Below are 17,711 nucleotides of genomic sequence, written 5' to 3'. Positions count from 1 at the left end.
AAACAGAAGAAAAAGGACAAAGGCTAAGAGTGTTTAGGGAAATAAATACCCAGTGTGTATGCTGCAGAAAACAAACTCTAAAAGAAAGAAGTGTCTCTAAAGGACTTTCTCTGTCTTGCGTATGATCCAAAACCACGACAGGAACACTGCAAAAACACAAAATATTACCAACTATTTTTAATTTAATATATATCAGCTAACTATAACCTAACTATATATATTTAATATAAATATCTTAGTACACTTGAAATGAGACAAAACTAACTTAGAAGTAATTTTACAGCAATAAAGAGGACATTCTTTCCTTAAAATATACCGTTTTTAAAAAATTACTGTATATGATGGATCTCAGGAGGAGTAGCTGCTTAGTTAATTCAGATCCTAAACAATAAACAATATTGAAAAAAAATTACTAGTTCCACTGACCGATTATTAGACATTTTTTCCATATTGTAAGTGAAATAATCTGCCAGTGGAACTTGTAATTTTTCAGCAATAATACAAATTATTAACTTAAAATAAGTTCCTTTTTGCTGAAAAGTTACTTATAAGTTAGTTTTGTCTTATTTCAAGTGTAATAAGACATTTGCATTAAAATCTAAACCAAAAATACTTGGTAAGAGTTTTTGCAGTGAAATAAACATAAATACAACCTTAATAAATAAAAAAAACAAATAACAGTAAATGAAGCACATATGTTGCTGTTAGTAGAAAAATTTATAAAAGTCCTACATCTTGATTACAGTTTTGCTTGATTTCCTTTTTCGAGTGCTTTTTTTTTAATACAAAATAAAAAATATATACAGCAGCTCATCCTCTGGGGTGCGGAGACTCTCAGCTTCCTACTTGAACTGTTCTGATATGTGTCCGATCTGGGACTGCATGCTCGTCGGTGGGCTGGAAATACCCTCTGACCAGTCGGACATGTTGGAGTGGGGGGACGAGCTGGACCACTGGTCGGGGGACCCGGGTGACGGGGTCAGGAATGGGTGGTCCGGCACCTGGACCTGATGGCTGGGGGTATTGTCCATCGGGCCGGAGTAGCTATGCTGGGAGGGAGGAGTTAGGAACTGGGTGCTGGGCATGATCTGGCTCTCCTGAGGGAGGATGGTGTGTATGGGCATGCTGGAGTTGGCCGCCCCCTGCTGGAGCTCAGGGGAACTGAGATCCCCGCTGATGAAGTTCTGACTGCTGGTCGGGTTAGAGTTCTGGTGCTGCTGATGCAGCTGCTGCAGGTTCTGCATCTGCTGCATCATGTGGGTCTGCGGGCCCAGTCGGCTGTTCTGCAGGCCCTGGTAGGTCATCATCTGTGACAGGCTGGAGTTGGGGTGGCCGTTGTGAAGCGGCGATGCGATCATCCCCTGGTGAAGGCCGCTTTGGCCTCCGGGGGGCGCTCTCAGAGGGTTGAACTGCCCCGCCTGGCTCATGCCGCTGTGCATCCTGGCCAGCCAGTCGCACTGGCCGCCCATGGCGCCTTGTGCGGCCGAGCCGGACACCGGCAGGTGGGTGAGGCGGGGAGGCAGCGGGTCGAACTGCATCCGGGCCAGCTCCTGCTTGTTGGGCATCACCATGTGGTTCACGGCCAGGTGGGGGTCCGCCATGCCCTGCAGGTGGTTCAGAGACACGGACGGCGACTGCTGGAACGGGGAGGTCATCATTGGCGGCGACGCCACGTCAGAAACGTAACCGTGAGGAGACTCCAGCGAGTCTACGGGCGATAGGACAGCCGAGCTGTCCAGGAGAGTCCCAGACTTCCCGTCCTGAGAGTTCTTCTTCTTCACCTTCATGTCTTTGCCGTCTTTGCAGCAAATCCCTTTATGACTGGGCTTGCGGGTTTTCTTCCCCTGGCCTTGACTTTGAGGCTGCGGCTGCTTCATGCCGCCCAGAAAGCCGCTGGGTGAGCAGAGCGGGGAGGACAGGGCGCTGCTCAGGGAGCCGCCGTGCATGGGGGGGCTTCGTACCAGGTTGTACTCGTCCAGCAGCCTCACGATGTCATGGTGCATCCGCTCCTGTGCGATGTCCCTGGGGAGCCGGTCCATGTGGTCCGTAATTTCTCTATTCGAGAAATGTTCCAGTAAGACCTTGGCAGTTTCATAGCTTCCTTCTCTGGCAGCCAGGAACAGAGGAGTTTCCTCCTGAAGCATGAAGGAGACAACGTGTTAAATGAGACAATAGCCGCTGAAAAAATACTGTTCTATTGAGCCTTTAGCCCACTCTGCCATGACGGTCGTCAAAAAAAACCTGTGCGCTCCCTAATATTGCTTCTATTTAGTTAAGTTTGGTTTGCGTCCTTGTCTGTTTGTGCAGCCGAACGCACATTTTTAAAGTGAAGTTGTCATTTTATTGTAAAACTTTTAATGAGGAAAGATATGGCAGCGATGGATAGCAGCTGTCAATCATAATAATTGTTAGCTAGTGTGGATTTGCATGGATTTTACAACGTAAGAAGTCTAATGTTCATATACTATATAAGTAAGTATGATAATTCTTTATGGAGAAGGTAAGCGTTTAGTCATTAGTAACCATGGAAAAATTACCCCACAATTACTTAGCCTAGCATGTACAGAGAAAGCTGGTAAGCATCTAGACTTTAGTACATTTTTAATCCTGCTCCGGTTTAAGGGGAAATGCAGTTTATAAATCATGTGGTGTGAATTCAGGCAAAGTTGTCAATTTCATCAAAACGTCAGGAGGGAGGAGGTACGGGTCCAACTTTTGTAAATACCACCATCTATGAGCCCCAACCAGGTGTGTTACGTTCACAGACAAATTAGCTCGACTCGAACAAGAAAAAACAACTTGGATAAATCTCAGTCGCCCTGTTCAATCTGTCTGTCACTTCCTACATCCCTCATGGCGCCTTGAGTGATACGGTGATGGAAAGGGTCAATAGCAAACATTAAGAGAAGGAGTTTAAATATTTTTTAACCTTGTTGTTCTGCATGTCCTTGTTGGCTCCATTCTTTAGTAGAACAATAGCAGCCTCTACATTATTTACTGCTGCAGCCCAGTGTAGAGCTGATTTACCTGAAAAGATTTAAAAAAAAAAAGAGTTATTCAACCGTTGAGAGCAAACGGACCTAAACACTCTTGACTTTTCCAGATAAAATCCTTTACTCTGGTACCTCTCCAGAGCTGGACAGTATGGCTGAAAAACTTATAGCAATATAAGCGTTTCATATCAGTCGATATTGCTAATTATTGATTAGTTTTTTTCTATCTGAAATACTGCCAAACTGGAGAGGCGACTTTTCCAGTTATATTCACAGTTTTCACTCAACGCCGTTGTTTTTGTATTAAACAGTTATGAAGCACAGTGGTGAAATCTTAAACTGCTGCAGTGCCAATTACTCAACAGGCTGTTGCTAGGTAACCAAAAGACAAGTGTGTTGCTAGGTAACCAAATAATGAGTCAGTCAGTTGTTTCCACCAACATGAGATTTTGAGCAGCTAAAGTCTTTACTCTGCCTACATCTCCCAGAATGCCGTGCGGTTCTGGATCAGAGTTCAGCAAATATTCTATATAATGAATATTGAATTTTCAATCAGACTTTTATATATTGATTTTGATCATCTATCTATCACAATATATGTACTGTAGTTATTGATTTATTGATTTTTTTTTTTTTTTACCAAAGTCGTCGATGGCATTCACATCTGCGTGACAGTTGATGAGCTCCTCCACCATGCCCTCCACTGCCAGCCTGGCAGCTAAGATCAGGGGTGTGGTGCCATCATGCATGCGGGCGTCCAGATCTGTGGCGCGGTTCCTGATCAGAATCTAAAGGGACACAAAGCAGATTAAAGGTGACCTGTTATGCTTCCTTCACCAGGTTAGAATGGCTCAATGGCCTAAAAAGAGATGTTAATTAAATTTTTTTGCACAAAATCATTCTTAGATAATGAGATTTTATCTGCTCAGTACTGAGCTCCTTTCTGACTGAGCTTTAGAATTTTAGAGCCTCTTATCATTTTTAGTACAAATAAGCTGCTGATGGCCACGCCCCCCAACTCAACATTTACACTCACACATGAAAATAGCTGCAAACAGATGAGCTATCATAGAACCATACCTCTTTGAAAAGCATTAGTAGAGCCTCCTGCACAACCAACAAGAATGCAGCAAGTGGTTTCTAAATGCTAAGTCAACATCAAAACCCTTGTCTTTTCCAGCAGCCATTGTATAGCATACAGCAGTAAAACCAGCTGACCAAACATGCTGGAGCTCAGCTTGGGTTGCTAGGTGACAGGTTGGTGCTCCAATCGGGTTGCTAGGTAACAGGCTAGGCTTTGCTGGAGTTGCTAGGCGCCGTTCCAGCAGGTTTGTGAAATTATATCTGGAGGGTTTTTGAAATGGCTCCTTTTCCAGACACCAAAACATATTATCTTACTGTCAAAAAGTGGCTGGGTAGTTTTTTTTTATTGCTTGGGCTGTTTTTAGAAGCAGTTCACACCCAAATGGAATTTTGCATTATATATCTCCTTTAAGTAGTTTCCAACATCCTTCGTTCCTATTATAAGAGAATACAGTGCAAAAACACAAAATCTATTATATATAATGTTGTTCTATTTTCCAGTGCAAATATTTTATTACACTTAAAAGAAGAAAAAACTAAGTTAGAAGTACAGTAACTTTTCAGCAAGCTACAGGAGCTTGATTTAAGCCCATAATTCCTTAATATTGATTAAAAAAGTTTTTATTCCATTGGCAGATTATTTCACTAATAACAAAAGGACGATTATGTGTTTTTGCAGTGTATAAAAATGACCGTAGTCAAACACAATTTGAATTTTTTTCTCTCTTAAATTGCTGATGCAGACAAACGGCGTACCTGAAAGACTCCCTGGGCGTCGGCGGCCACAGCGGCGTGCAGCGGCGTCCGGCCCATGTTGTCCTGGATGTTGGCGTCGGCACTGGCCTCCAGCAGCCGTTTGGCAGCGTCAGAGCGGGCGTACCGAGCCGCCAGGTGAAGAGCCGTCTCGCCGGTACGGTCGGTCTGGTTGTGCAGGTTAGCGCCCTGGTAGATGAAGTCGTTGATGACATTGGCAGAGGCGTCCTCCTCTTCCTCACTGTTGCCCGTTTCCAATCCTCCTCCGCTGCAGGATGCGATCATCAGTGGGGTGAACCCATCTGAGGGGAGAGGAAGCAGAAAGGCATGAATGGCTGAACCTGTATTTGCACGGTCAGCACAACTCTGAAATGGGCCAAGTGAGTGCAAGAGAAAAACAGGAGTGCTCCACTTCAAAGCCCTGAGCAGATCAAAACAAAGCAACAAACAAATCGAATGTGGATTTGACGCTTATGCCTGTGTTGAATCATCATTGCTTTTTCTTTCAAGAGCGGATTCTGATGCAGGCGCCAGCACAGGAGCCTCAGAAGGAAAGCAGAGCTTTGGGGGTTTGCTGAAGCCAGACTGCTCCAATAAAACCAAGCTTCTAACCGAGAGAGGCAGCTCAGGCAGATGACTTGGAAAGGTTTTCTCCTCTTCAAAAGAAAAGCGAGCCCGAGATCTCACAGATTTGGTCGATTCGAGTGCATCGATCCATGACGGAGGGAAAAAGTGAGCTCTCGAGTTGTTAAATGAACTACTTTGATTTTTTTTGAGGAATCCTTCAGGGATTCTGGTAGATTTCTTTTCTTTTTTTTGCATTTGATGCCCTTGTTGGTTATTATAATGTTGAATACAGATAAAAACTGAGTCCCATTACTGGTCAAATGATTAATCTGATCAGGAATCAGTGTTTTCCCCGAGGCGCTCGGTTTCCAGCTGGCTGCTTTGAAGAAGATCCTTTACCCTGAGGACATGGCGGGGCTTCAGCAGCTCTTTCACACACAATTACACACACACACCCACACACACACTAAGAATCTGCTCAGAAATTTCTGCTCATTTTTTACCTTGTGAACCCATAAAATCAGTCAAAACTTTGACAGTTTCACAGGATTTAGAAAACATGTCATTCTTTTGTTACTAAGGGAGACAATTCATACATTTAATGTCTGGATTTTACAAGATAACCAAATAAAAATATGTAATGAGGATGTTATTTAACTAATTTTGATTAGTTTTTCCTCCCAAATCACAAATACGACAGACTGATTATGTAAATACAGTGTTGACTACCTGGCCCTCGCACGTTGACATCCATGCAGTCGTTTTCGATCTCCCCCTGAGGGGGAGTGGGAGCGATGGAGGGGATGCGCAGATCAGCGGCGTCCAGGTGTTGCTGGGTCCACTGGCGGTGGTCCGTCTGGTCGTCGGCGTCCAGCACCGCCTGCTCGTCAAGCTGCAAAAAAAATCACACGCAGCAGGAGTTAAAATTAAAGAAAGAAGCAAAATGTTGAAGTTTTCCTACAAGCACATGATAAAATTTAATATTGTACATTTTATTTTAGTGGATTCAACATTTCCAGATATTTCTTTGGGAAATTGTAGCATACCATAACCACCACTGCTCCCAACAAACCCAGTAACTGCTTACATCCCTGGTGGTTTCTGTGCAACTTTATTTAGCTTTTTATTGTCACTAACTGTAAATATTTTTTTAGTGCTCAAAAAGGCATGCACATTTTTTAAATGAACCAATTCAGCTGCAAATTCCTCTTGATTGGATGATGTTTTTTTATAACTACATGTTGAATTTTTTGCTCTTATTCATTTTTTTTGTTTTTCTATATATTTTCATATTCTGTCATTTTCCCCATTGCGGGACAATTAAGAATATTTCTTTTTTTTTTTTTTTTAAATATTAAACAACTTAAGAGTTTATGAATATTTTCTTACTTTGAAGCGTTTCACATCCGCAGGTTCGTCCTCTCCCCATTCGTTCGGGTTGTCGTCCATCAGAGAAATATCAGAGGTGTTTTTCAGTGGCCTGTGTGAACGCAGAAATTCAGGATAAATCCACTTAATCTGCTGCTTTTAAGCCAAAAACAACAAACCACTGATTAAATTCCTACCCCACCTCTCTATCAGATGAGGTTAATGATCGTCTAAGTTGTCTCAGACTCACTTATGATCATTGTAAAATTCAAAATTGTCCAAATATGAACGTCCAAAACAGGACGAACTCACTTCAGTCCGACTGAGTCCTCTCCGACGGGCTCCCGTCTCTTCTTCTTGCTGGTCTCTGTGGTCTTGAAACCCTCAGGAAGCCAGAGGCGCCCGTGCTCGTGGCGCCGCTTTCGGGCTGCCACCATTCCCACTCCCAGGAAGGCCAGTATCCCGACGCCGCCCAGCACCAAATACATGGCGTAGAGTCCGTCGGACGGCTGCAGGTCAACGCCACCTGTCAGGAAATGGGGCGACATCGTCAAGAGTGAAGGTCCTGACTGTCCGGCTCTTCGTCGCTCCAAATTGCACCCAGAGCCAGGGACCGACTGACGATCCTCGCTGCTTGTAAAGCTAGCTTCTATCTATTCAGTAATAATCAGAATAGCTAACCACTTTTCATCAAAAAAAAAAAAAACGGGATGGGGCGTGATAAAAAAGAAAATAGGGAAGAAAAGAGCATCACCACCTCCTCTCTCCCTTTTCAACTCAGGGTACCAAGAGACAACTTTACCATTTCTTCTTTAAGAGAAAAAAAGAGGGAGGGGATTAATGAACTTCAAATTACTGCACGCGCTTTAAGCTGTAAAGACGAAGGATTTATTAGGATTTTCGAGATAACAAAGACTCCCAACTTCTAGCACACTCCCGATCAATTTTTCCTTTTCTTTTTTTTTTTCACTAACGATTTTGAAATGATAAACTCCCCCAACCTAAACCCTCAGAGATACATTAAGTCCTGGTATTACATTCAGCGAGGTGAAGGTTGCAGCAGCCCTTCGCCATGTGGGATAAGGCGTGTGTGTGTGTGTGTGTGTGTGGGGGGGGGGGTGTGCGTGTGTGTGTGTGTGTGAGTTCGCTGTCAGAGGACGTATAGGTGCACATGTCTGAGAAAGAGGAAGCCAGAGACGCCCTTATGAAGTGAGCGAAGGGGGTGTGGATGAGTTGATTTGCTGCAATTAACCATTTTGGAGCCTGAAGCCATTGGATTTGCACACAGAGGAAGAGATTGATTGATTCGACCATGAGGTTCACTATTGCATTTGTTCACTACTGCATAACAAATACACAATCAAAGAGTTCTGCGGGGAGAATCTGGCCGCAGGCCGCTGCCGATCCTGTTAGCATAAAGCCTGTGTTTCTAAATCTATTTCTGCTTTATGCACAATTTTACTCACTTTTCATGTTTTTTCTAACTTAATACACGTCATATTAATCCCACACTGCGGAAACACAAAATCTTACCTAATATTTTTATTCTAGTTTGTAGTGAAAATATCTTAGTACACTTGAAATAAGACAAAACTAACTCAGAAGTGGCTTTTCAGCAAGATACAGGAGTTTGTTTTGAGTCAATTATTTCTTAAAATAAATGAAAAAGTTCTGGTTCCATTGGCAGATTATTTCACTGACATTAAACAAGATATTTTTCCCATATTATAAGTGAAATAATGTGGCAATGGAACTAGTATTTCTTCATCAATATTAACTAGTTATTTACTAAAATCAAGCTTCTATATATTGTTGCAAAGTTAGTTTTCAAGTGTACTAAGATATTTGCACTAAAAACTAGAACAAAAGTACTAAACAGTTTGCAAATCAGTGTCTTTATTTTTCTTACAATCCAGGACATCTTTGGTGTTTTTCAAAGTGGGAACTGCAGACTACATTTTCTTTTACTAATGTAGTCTGTTTTTTAATAATTATTATAAAACATAAGAAAAAATGACGAAGATAGAAGATAGAAATAGCCTTTATTGTCCCACAGAGGGGAAGTTCAGGAAAACATAATTTGCCGGTTAAATGTATCAAGTTGCTTTGCTACTCAATCTAGAAATTGAAAAGTTTCTGACCAGAAAAAGGCTGAAGGAACTGTCCAGCAGCTCTGCTGCTGCAACAAACCTAAACTGTGGAGATTAAATAAAGTTTGATGGGATTAATAGAAAAATATTGCTTGTTTTCCTCATAAAAAGAGGGGATTGTTGAAGAAGATTTTCTCTAGTAATATATTCAACATCAGATGAATATAGTCATAATAAATTACCTGATAAAATTTTCCACTACAAAATGTATTGCAAATTAAAATCAGGAGATATGAGGCAGCATTTATGCTAAATTAATGTAATAATTATTGAATTTTTTTTTTACATTTATCGTTTTTTTACATATTTTGTACCATTTTCTGCAAGTTTAAGGGGATTTTAAAACTAGAGTTTTTCTAAAACTCTATAATTATAATATTGTCAAAATAATCCCCTTCCACAGACCAAAAGAAGAAAGAAAATTGTAATAAAATTATTTTAAATCTAAATCTCTCTTTCTCTATATATTCCTTTACTGTGTTGAAAAAATACTTGGCAAAAGGCTTTCTGATTGTTTGCTTACATTATTGGGACATTTGATAAAAACATGTAAAAGTAATTAAAATAAGCACAACCTCTACTGCAGTAGCATGAGCGATTTGATCCAGATGAGGTAGAGTTGTGTTTTTGTGTCACAGTTTTTACTGTTTCTAGTTACTTCTCTGACTGTAGAAATGCTACATTTGGTATTTCAGCCAGAGGCTATTTTCTAAGATCCATTTCCTGCCTTAGATGAATTGTATGTACTTTAGTCTTTCCCATATTCAAAGGTGGCCTTTGGCAAACAGGCTTCTTTTTATCTCTGCTTACAATAGTCCCAGATGTCATTTTGAAAAGAAATTCTTGAAATTTCACCTACTAAACAAAAATGCCTGCGATCTTGTAGCAATAGACCAGAGATTTCAGTGAATAATACTCACTGTAAACAGCTTCAATAGTAAAGGGAACGTCCAGTTTGCCGCTGGACTCCAATGCTCCGAGGAAAGCAGCGGCGTCATCGGAGCTCTGGAAACACTCGTTGGACTGCTGGAAGCACTGACGGTTGTCCATCTCCAAGTGGACGATTGATCTTCAGGACAAACAGAAAACAGAGAAATAAGTCTTCACAATTTGTGTGGGCCAAAGTTAACGGACCAAATGTAATTTAACGTTGACCCATTATGATTCTTTTGAACAGATTAGGATGGGTCAGTGGGCTTTACACAACATGTTCATTACAATTTTTGAACAGAATTATTCTTAGTTAATGAGATTTTAGTCTGATCACTTCTGCCTATTTTGAGCTCCTTTCAGTATGAGCTGTTTTAGGGCCTCTTGTCACTTTAAATCCAAATAAGCTGCTGCTGGCCACACACCCCCCCAACTCAACATTTACACTTGTAGAAGGAATTAGCTGCAAACAGATGCACAAATGTACAACCATACATCTTTGAAAAGCAAAAATGGAGCCTCCTGCACAACCAACAAGAATGCGGCAACTGGTTTCTAAATGATAAGTCAACAACAAAACACTTGTTTTTTCCAGGAGCCGTTGTACAGCGGTAAAACCAGCTGACCAAACATGCTGGAGCTCAGGTTGGGTTAGTTTGATAGGTAATGGTGTAGTGCCCATCCAATATGACTTAACAATTAACAAACATTAATTTATTTCCAAAAAATGGCTTGATGCTTTTCTAGGTGCTTGTAATGTTTTTAGAAGTAGCAGACACCCAAATGGTATAAAAACATGCACAATGTGGGGTTTTTTTTATAATAGGTCCCCTTAAAATGGATTGAATGGATGAATAACAGGCTAAAATATATAAAAAGTACTTTTTCATGCTCCAAAATGTTAAAAACTGTTAGAAAAAAGTTTAACTTCTAAGTGAGATACAGTTGTTTTCTCACCCTTTAACTTGCACATGATCAAGCTCCCTCCTGGCTCTCATGCCGCTGCCTGCCACGTCATACAGACTCCTCTTCATCACATTCAGCACCTTGTCAGGAATCTCAGACAAAGAGTCCACCGAACGCTTGACGTTGTACTTCTTGAGCTCGTGTTCGTTTCCGTAGTACGGGTAGACCATCATCTCCCCCTTTGTGTCCTTCCTGAATATGACGTTGGTTCGGAGGACGCGGCTCAGCTCGCGCAGGAAGCCGAAGGAGTTGTTGAGGAGATGATTGGGGGTGATGTGGACGACCACGACCAGCTGGCCCACGGCGAGCTTCTCAGGCATGTTGTTGGCGCAGTCCAAGCCGTCCCACTCGCACTCTGCATTGTTGCAACCCTGGTCACAGTGGCCGTCAGCGTAGTGGTCCTTGCAGTACTGGTCATACAAAGGACTGGAGGACAAACATTAGCATTAGCATTAAGGATTTCATTTGGGTTGATTAATCGTGATTAATCGATTTTTGAAGTAATTGTCAACTAATTTAGTAATTGATTCATTGATAACTGACTCTGTTTTCTGAAAATACAACTTACTCAGAGCAGTAATTAAGCCAAAACCGTTAAAAAAAAGCACATATATTTTTCATTTAAGATGAAAACAAAAAAATCTTGACAATAAATATGTTCTCCTCAAAACTCCTATTCAAATTTCTGATAAAGCAGATTTTGCTATCCAATTATTGACTGGTTAATCTAAATAAATAATCAACACATTATGTCAGTCAAGCAGAAGGGCCTGAGCTTTTTACATGTTGATGTTAGAAGTATTTTCTAGCTGTAGATGCAACCTTTGCTACAAATGATCAAGCATACACTAAAGAAATGCTGTTATTGTATCTTAGGCAATAAATATTTATTCTCTTATTTTAAAAAGTAAAATTTTCATGTTTTAACACATTCCTACTGTTGTATAAAACAAACTTAATTTAAAAAAAAAAATCAACACAACGTGCAAATTGCTTTTTCCGATTAATCAATTAATTGTCAGAATAATAGATTATTTGGATAAAAAGATTAATCGATAACTAAAATAGTCGTTAGCAGCAGCTGAAGTTGTAGGTTTAGCTGCTAATAGACACTAGTTTTTCCTTAAATTTCACCTTCTTGTAGAAAATTCAACGTACAATCTAAAATCATCAAATCTGTTTCATAGAGACGTTTCACAGATTTGATTTGATTTATTTATTTATTTTTCATTAGTGTGGCCTACCACACTAATGATGTTAAATACATTTCCTTAAAAAAAAGTTGCTTAAAAAAACAAATAAATAAATAATAATAAAATAAAATCTGTGAAACATTTCTATTGGTACAATTAGAGAAAAGTGGCTTACTTGCACTGTCCCTCCAAAGTCTGGCAGTCAAAGCCGTCGTAGAGACATCCGGCATTGTCACACTGCGAGTCGCATTTCCCGTTGTTGAAGTATCGCCAGCACTGCAGCGCGGCTGAGCAGTTCTTCCACGGGTCGTCGAAGTTGAGCGAGCAGTCACCGTTGTCCCAGCCGCACGTGTGGTTGTTGCAGCGCGCGTCACAGAACTTGTTGTGCTTCAGCTCCTCGCACTCTGGGATGCTGCAGGCCACCTCGTAGTCCGTCGGCGGCGGGATGGTTTGGCCGAAGCCTCCGCGGAAGCCGTAGTCCAAAATGTGGCAGCGGAAGCCGTTGAAGTTGGAGGGGCAGACGCAGCGGTAGAACGGAGCCTCGGCGGCGTATTCACACGTGCCGCCATTGTAGCAGGGGCTGGAGTTGCAGAGGCTGTCGGTGGGGTACTGACACTCAGGCCCGGTGAACGACGGCAGACACAAACACTTCGGACTGTTGTGGCCAGAGATGCAGGTGCCCCCGTTGCGACAATGGAGGCTGCCGCAGGCCTGAGAGTCATATTCACAGCTGGAGCCAGTGAAACCCTTTATTTAAGAAACACAGAAATGAATATTGAGTTAATGGTAAAAAATTTTAAATGAGAAGTAAGTTTAAAGAGAAACACAATGTCTGTAATGAATGTACTGCAGCTTTTGAAGAAAAAAAAGCTTCAACGGAACAATATTTTAAGCCTAATTACTAATTAAAAGTAAATATACAGTATAACATTTACCAGAACATTAATATGTTCTGGTAAACATATTGATGTTTCTCTATAACTCTATATTTCTATAGAGTTATGTATAACTCTATAGAGATATCTCTATAACTGCATAAACATCAGTGTTCATAATAAAGGACATTTTCACACCAGACAGTCCGGTTCAGTTGGGGACTAAAACTGTTTTTGTTAAATTTTCAAAACGCATTTTCAGCTGATGCGGTTCGCTTTCACACTGCATTGAGTTAATTTCAGCTACTAAACGTTCTACAGCTGAGAATAAAACTTCATTTTATTCCTGGTCGCTCACATCCAGCCCAGATGTGCAGTGGTTAGGATGCGCAGGTAAACCCTGCTTTCGCGACTCGAAGGCAAGGTTTAGCTGCGCTTTAAAGAGTCGCATAAATAGTAACACTGTAGCAACAATTTGGGGTAAAAAACAACATTTGTTCTCGTTGTTGTAACAACTATGAAGACATTTAAAGTGTTTAAACTGAACACATATACAGTACAGACCAAAAGTTTGGACACACCTTTCTAATTCAATAGGTTTTCTTCATTTTCATGACTATTTATAAGGCAAGAAATCCCACTTATTAACCTGACAGGGCACACCTATGAAGTGAAAACCATTTCAGGTGACTACCTCTTGAAGCTCATCAAGAAAATGCAGAGTGTGTGCAAAGCAGTAACCACAGCAAAAGGTTGCTACTTTGAAGAAACTAGAATATAAGGGGTATTTTCAGTTGTTTTACACTTTTTTGTTTAGTGCATATTTCCACATGTGTTATTCATAGTTTTGATGCCTTCAGTGTGAATCTACAATGTCAATAGTCATGAAAATAAAGGAAACTCATTGAATTAAAAGGTGTGTCCAAACTTTTGGTCTGTACTGTATATCGAGTCAAAGATATGTCTTTAGAAATTAATGGTACATATTTGTTTACTCACTGGGGGACATTTGCAGATGAAGCCATGCGGCGTGTTACTGGCTACAGCACAGGTGCCTCCATTACGGCAAGGTTTACCCTTACAGCCATTAAACACTTGGTCACAGCGCTGACCTGCAAAGAGATCATTCACACACACAGTCAGGCAAAAGCAGTTTTCTATTAGGTTTTATTTAGAAAAAAACGACTATCTTGTTTACTCTTTTGGTCTGTATATTCAGCCCATTAGCAAAATGAGGGCAAGATGATGAAAATCTACTAAATGGAAGTGTTTAATCTGCAAAAATACAATCATTCACTGCAAAAACACAAAATCTTACTTAAGTATTTTAGTTTAGTTTCTAGTGCAAATGTCTCATTACAGTTGAAATAAGACAAAACAAACTTACAAGTAACTTTTCAGCAAGAAATATGAGCTTCTTTTAAGTGAATCATTCCTTAAAATTGATAAAAAATTACTAGTTCCACTGGCAGATTATACAAGACCCTTATAAAATGCCAGCAAAACTTATACATTTTCATCAATATTAGCAAACAGCTGACTTAAGTTTTGTCTTATTTGAAGTGCACTAAGATATTTGCACTAGAAATAAACCAACTTGGTAAGATTCTGTGTTTTTGCAGTGTTTGAGCTCCAGCCACAGACATGAGTACCTGTGTACCCGGTGCGACACTCGCAGCGGTAGTTGTTGGTCAGCTGGGTGCAGCTGCGCGTGCCTCGCGGGTCGCAGGGGTTGGACAGACACTCGTTGACGTCCCCCTCGCATCGCTCGCCCACGTACCCCGCGGGGCAGATGCAGTGGTAGCCTCCCACGCCGTCCACACACCTGCCAATGTTGAAGCACTTGGGTTCTTTGGTGACGGGGTCGGTGGACGGGTTGCAGTCGTCCACGTTGATTTCGCAGTGAACACCTAGGGGTGTGAAGGAAGAAGTAGGGAGGTTTCACTCATTCAGTGTGTGTTCTGTCATGTTTCTTGCTCTGTGCTTACTGTAAGCGTTATTAACTATTAGAAGTTAATAACCTTAACTAATAGGATTAATCGTGATTAAATAATTTAGTAATCGATTAATTGTTAACTGGAGTATGCAGACTCAAATAAAAGGTCATTTGCTGAAAGAAGAACACACTAAGAGCAGTAATTAAGTCAAAATTGTACAAAATATCCATACATTTTGCATTTATGATAAAAATAGACCTTTGATTCTAAATATGTTCTACCCAAAGCATCTAAAGTGACAAAGCTTTAGCTTTGGTACCAGGTTTAAATTCTGTGAAAAAAAATCTCCTTTTGCCATCCAATTATTAATCAATTAATCCTAAACTAAACCACAGATCAGCCCTGCACTGTATTGATGATAAATCAAGCAGAAAGCTCTAAGCTTTTCACATCTTGATGTCAGTTTTTTGATGCATATGCATCCTTTGCTACAAATGAACAAATGTTCACAAAAGGAATGCTATGTTTTTTTTAATTTTAGGCACTAAAATATTACATCTCTCTTTTGTAAAAGGAATTTAATTATTTGTTTATTTGAATCTTTTAATATATCTCTAATATTGTACAAAAGATGAAGAATCTGCAGAAAGTGTCAATCCTTTTATCTGATTAATGATCAAAATAATCGTTAGTTGCAGCCCTATTTAAAAATCATATCTGACTATGGACTAGACACAACAAAGTAAGTTGTCCTAATTTTTAAGATCCCTCACTTACAAAAGCACAGACTGAAATATGTTTGCAAAAAGGCCGAGCTGAATCACAAACTCCCTCAGCCAGCTCTAAAAACCTGTTGGCCGCCTTGGGACGCTCCCAACTTGGCTGCCAATTTGAGCTGACCTACAACACACAATCCCCTTCATGTCGGAGAGAGAAATCAATGGCAAATTTGACAAGTGGAGGAAGAGTTGGAGGCAGGCTTGAAGGAGGGAGTTTTAATGCCCTGGGTGCTGTTAAGCCCTAATTAATGAAGCGTGGAGACGGGAAGGGGGCAGAAGGGGAGGCGGGTGGAGACAGAAGGATGTGGGAGGAGTGTGTGTGTGTGGGGTCTGCTGACCTTGGGTTCCTCGGGGACAGGAGCATTTGTAGGTATTGATCAGGTCAATGCAGGTGCCCCCATTCTGGCACGGTTGGGAGAAACACTCATTGATCTCCTCAGAACAGTTGGGCCCCAAGTATCCTGGCATGCACTGGGGGACAGAGAGAGGAAGAAGAGAAAGGAGAGTTTGATCAATGTCTTACATGAAACAAAGATGGGTTTTGTTTACTTTGCTGTTTTCTGTTCTTCATTCATTCCTGCCAAGGCCAGCAGAGTCTCCTCTCCAGGGAAGAATAACACAACTCAGCCGTTTACTTGCTATAATTAAACTGGACGCTTTATTAGGAGGCAGCAAAAATTAGCAGTAACATCAAGACCATACACAGTGAAAACTAAGGGTGCACCGATTGCAGTTTTCTGGACCATCGCCGATTACCGATCTTTAAAAAGCCTGATCCTCTGATTTTGTCTGAAATGTTCCTCAATATAGGAAGAAATTGGCAACAGTGGACTAACTATTGTTAACTATAAACGTGCAGACATGACCTGGTGGGTCAGTCTATCGGTCAAAACTCTTTCACTGCAGACCAGAAGAGGACAGTAGTTGATTTTTAGAACTTTGCCGAGGTAAAAAAAATCAGGGGATAAGATCGGCTGCACATGTAAAAATCGACCAATCACAGATCTCCTAAAATTAAAAATCGGTGCACCCCTAGTTAAAATTGGGCATAATTTTACAAAATTATAATCCACACCTACATGTTGGGTGTTTTCACACCTGATAGTTCGGTAGACTCGGTTTGATTAGGGGCAAAAGTTCTTACATTTTCAGCTGCTGTGGTTCACTTTCACACTGCACTGATCAAAAACCAGTTCCCCTGCTCGCCTGTGGTGGCGCTACACCAAGAACCACAGAAGGAAAAACACAAAAAACTCAGAAGAAGATGCTGAACGCAATTTAACTCTTCACAAAATGTAAACAAAAGTGGAGTAGCGTCAGATTCTAGAGGTTCTAAGATTTCTCTTTTGTCTTTTATAAAACAACAGAAGCCACTTCTCCCTGTAGCACTAGACTCTTGAATTTGTTTTGTTTGTATTTACCAAGAATGTCCTGCTCTGTAGTCTGCTTTCTTAGCAATCTCCAGTTCAGTTTGCATTCACATATGCATAAGCTGAGCCAAATCAGGAACAAGCAACATACGAGGGAACATCTGAGCAGATCACAGGCTGTTCATGTTTGCTTTTAGGGTCGTCACCTTGCAGGAGTATCCACCCAGAAAGTCAGTGCAGGTGGCTCCGTTCTGGCAGGGGTTCGGCGTACACTCGTCCACCTGCTCCTCGCAGTAACTCCCAGTGTATCCCACCTGACAGCGACAGTAGTGGCGGTTTCCCACATCCAGACACTGACCCGAGTTTTGACAGAGTTGGTAAACAGCAACTCCTGAGCAGAAAAGGTGAGATGGAGTTAAATTTAGCTTCCTTTCACAAGAAACTGCTGAGGTTTTATCTCCCTCTTACCTCTTTGTTTGGCTGCAACCTCACAGGAAACACTCGGGACATCGCAGTACAGGCCCGTCCAGCCGGTCTCACAATCGCAGCTGTAGGTGGTTCCTCTCTGCCGGCAAGATCCTCCATTTTTACAGGGAGACGTGTCACACCAATGAACCAAGTTCTGAAACACATAAAAAAGACAAACTCAGCTGAAAGACTCTAACATTTAGTGGAAGTTTAACATTTAGCTGAATAAAAACATTCAATTTATTTCATTTTTGCACATTACATGTTTGATGATAGTAA

General features: G+C 41.1%; 1 protein-coding gene across 1 annotated transcript in view; it reads right to left on the bottom strand.

Moving 5' to 3' along the window:
• Nucleotides 1-790: 790 nt before the first annotated feature.
• The window catches only part of notch1b (notch receptor 1b), a 56,158-nt gene continuing 39,237 nt past the window's right edge, over nucleotides 791-17,711 (bottom strand). The window contains exons 20-34 of the mRNA XM_032578771.1: nucleotides 17,433-17,586; nucleotides 17,171-17,355; nucleotides 15,933-16,065; nucleotides 14,531-14,788; nucleotides 13,878-13,990; nucleotides 12,179-12,750; nucleotides 10,802-11,236; nucleotides 9,835-9,983; nucleotides 7,077-7,290; nucleotides 6,786-6,876; nucleotides 6,126-6,288; nucleotides 4,833-5,131; nucleotides 3,634-3,781; nucleotides 2,930-3,027; nucleotides 791-2,135 (exon numbers count right to left, since the gene is read on the bottom strand). Of these exons, the coding sequence (XP_032434662.1) occupies nucleotides 843-2,135; nucleotides 2,930-3,027; nucleotides 3,634-3,781; nucleotides 4,833-5,131; nucleotides 6,126-6,288; nucleotides 6,786-6,876; nucleotides 7,077-7,290; nucleotides 9,835-9,983; nucleotides 10,802-11,236; nucleotides 12,179-12,750; nucleotides 13,878-13,990; nucleotides 14,531-14,788; nucleotides 15,933-16,065; nucleotides 17,171-17,355; nucleotides 17,433-17,586 (4,305 nt within the window). The 3' untranslated portion in view covers nucleotides 791-842. The remainder of the gene's footprint in view (nucleotides 2,136-2,929; nucleotides 3,028-3,633; nucleotides 3,782-4,832; nucleotides 5,132-6,125; nucleotides 6,289-6,785; nucleotides 6,877-7,076; nucleotides 7,291-9,834; nucleotides 9,984-10,801; nucleotides 11,237-12,178; nucleotides 12,751-13,877; nucleotides 13,991-14,530; nucleotides 14,789-15,932; nucleotides 16,066-17,170; nucleotides 17,356-17,432; nucleotides 17,587-17,711) is intronic.

The sequence above is a fragment of the Xiphophorus hellerii genome, chromosome 12, assembly GCF_003331165.1.
Source record: "Xiphophorus hellerii strain 12219 chromosome 12, Xiphophorus_hellerii-4.1, whole genome shotgun sequence".
NCBI classification, from domain to species: domain Eukaryota; kingdom Metazoa; phylum Chordata; class Actinopteri; order Cyprinodontiformes; family Poeciliidae; genus Xiphophorus; species Xiphophorus hellerii.
The sequence above is the reverse complement of the archived record's forward strand: the minus strand, read 5'-3'. Positions and strand labels throughout refer to the sequence as shown.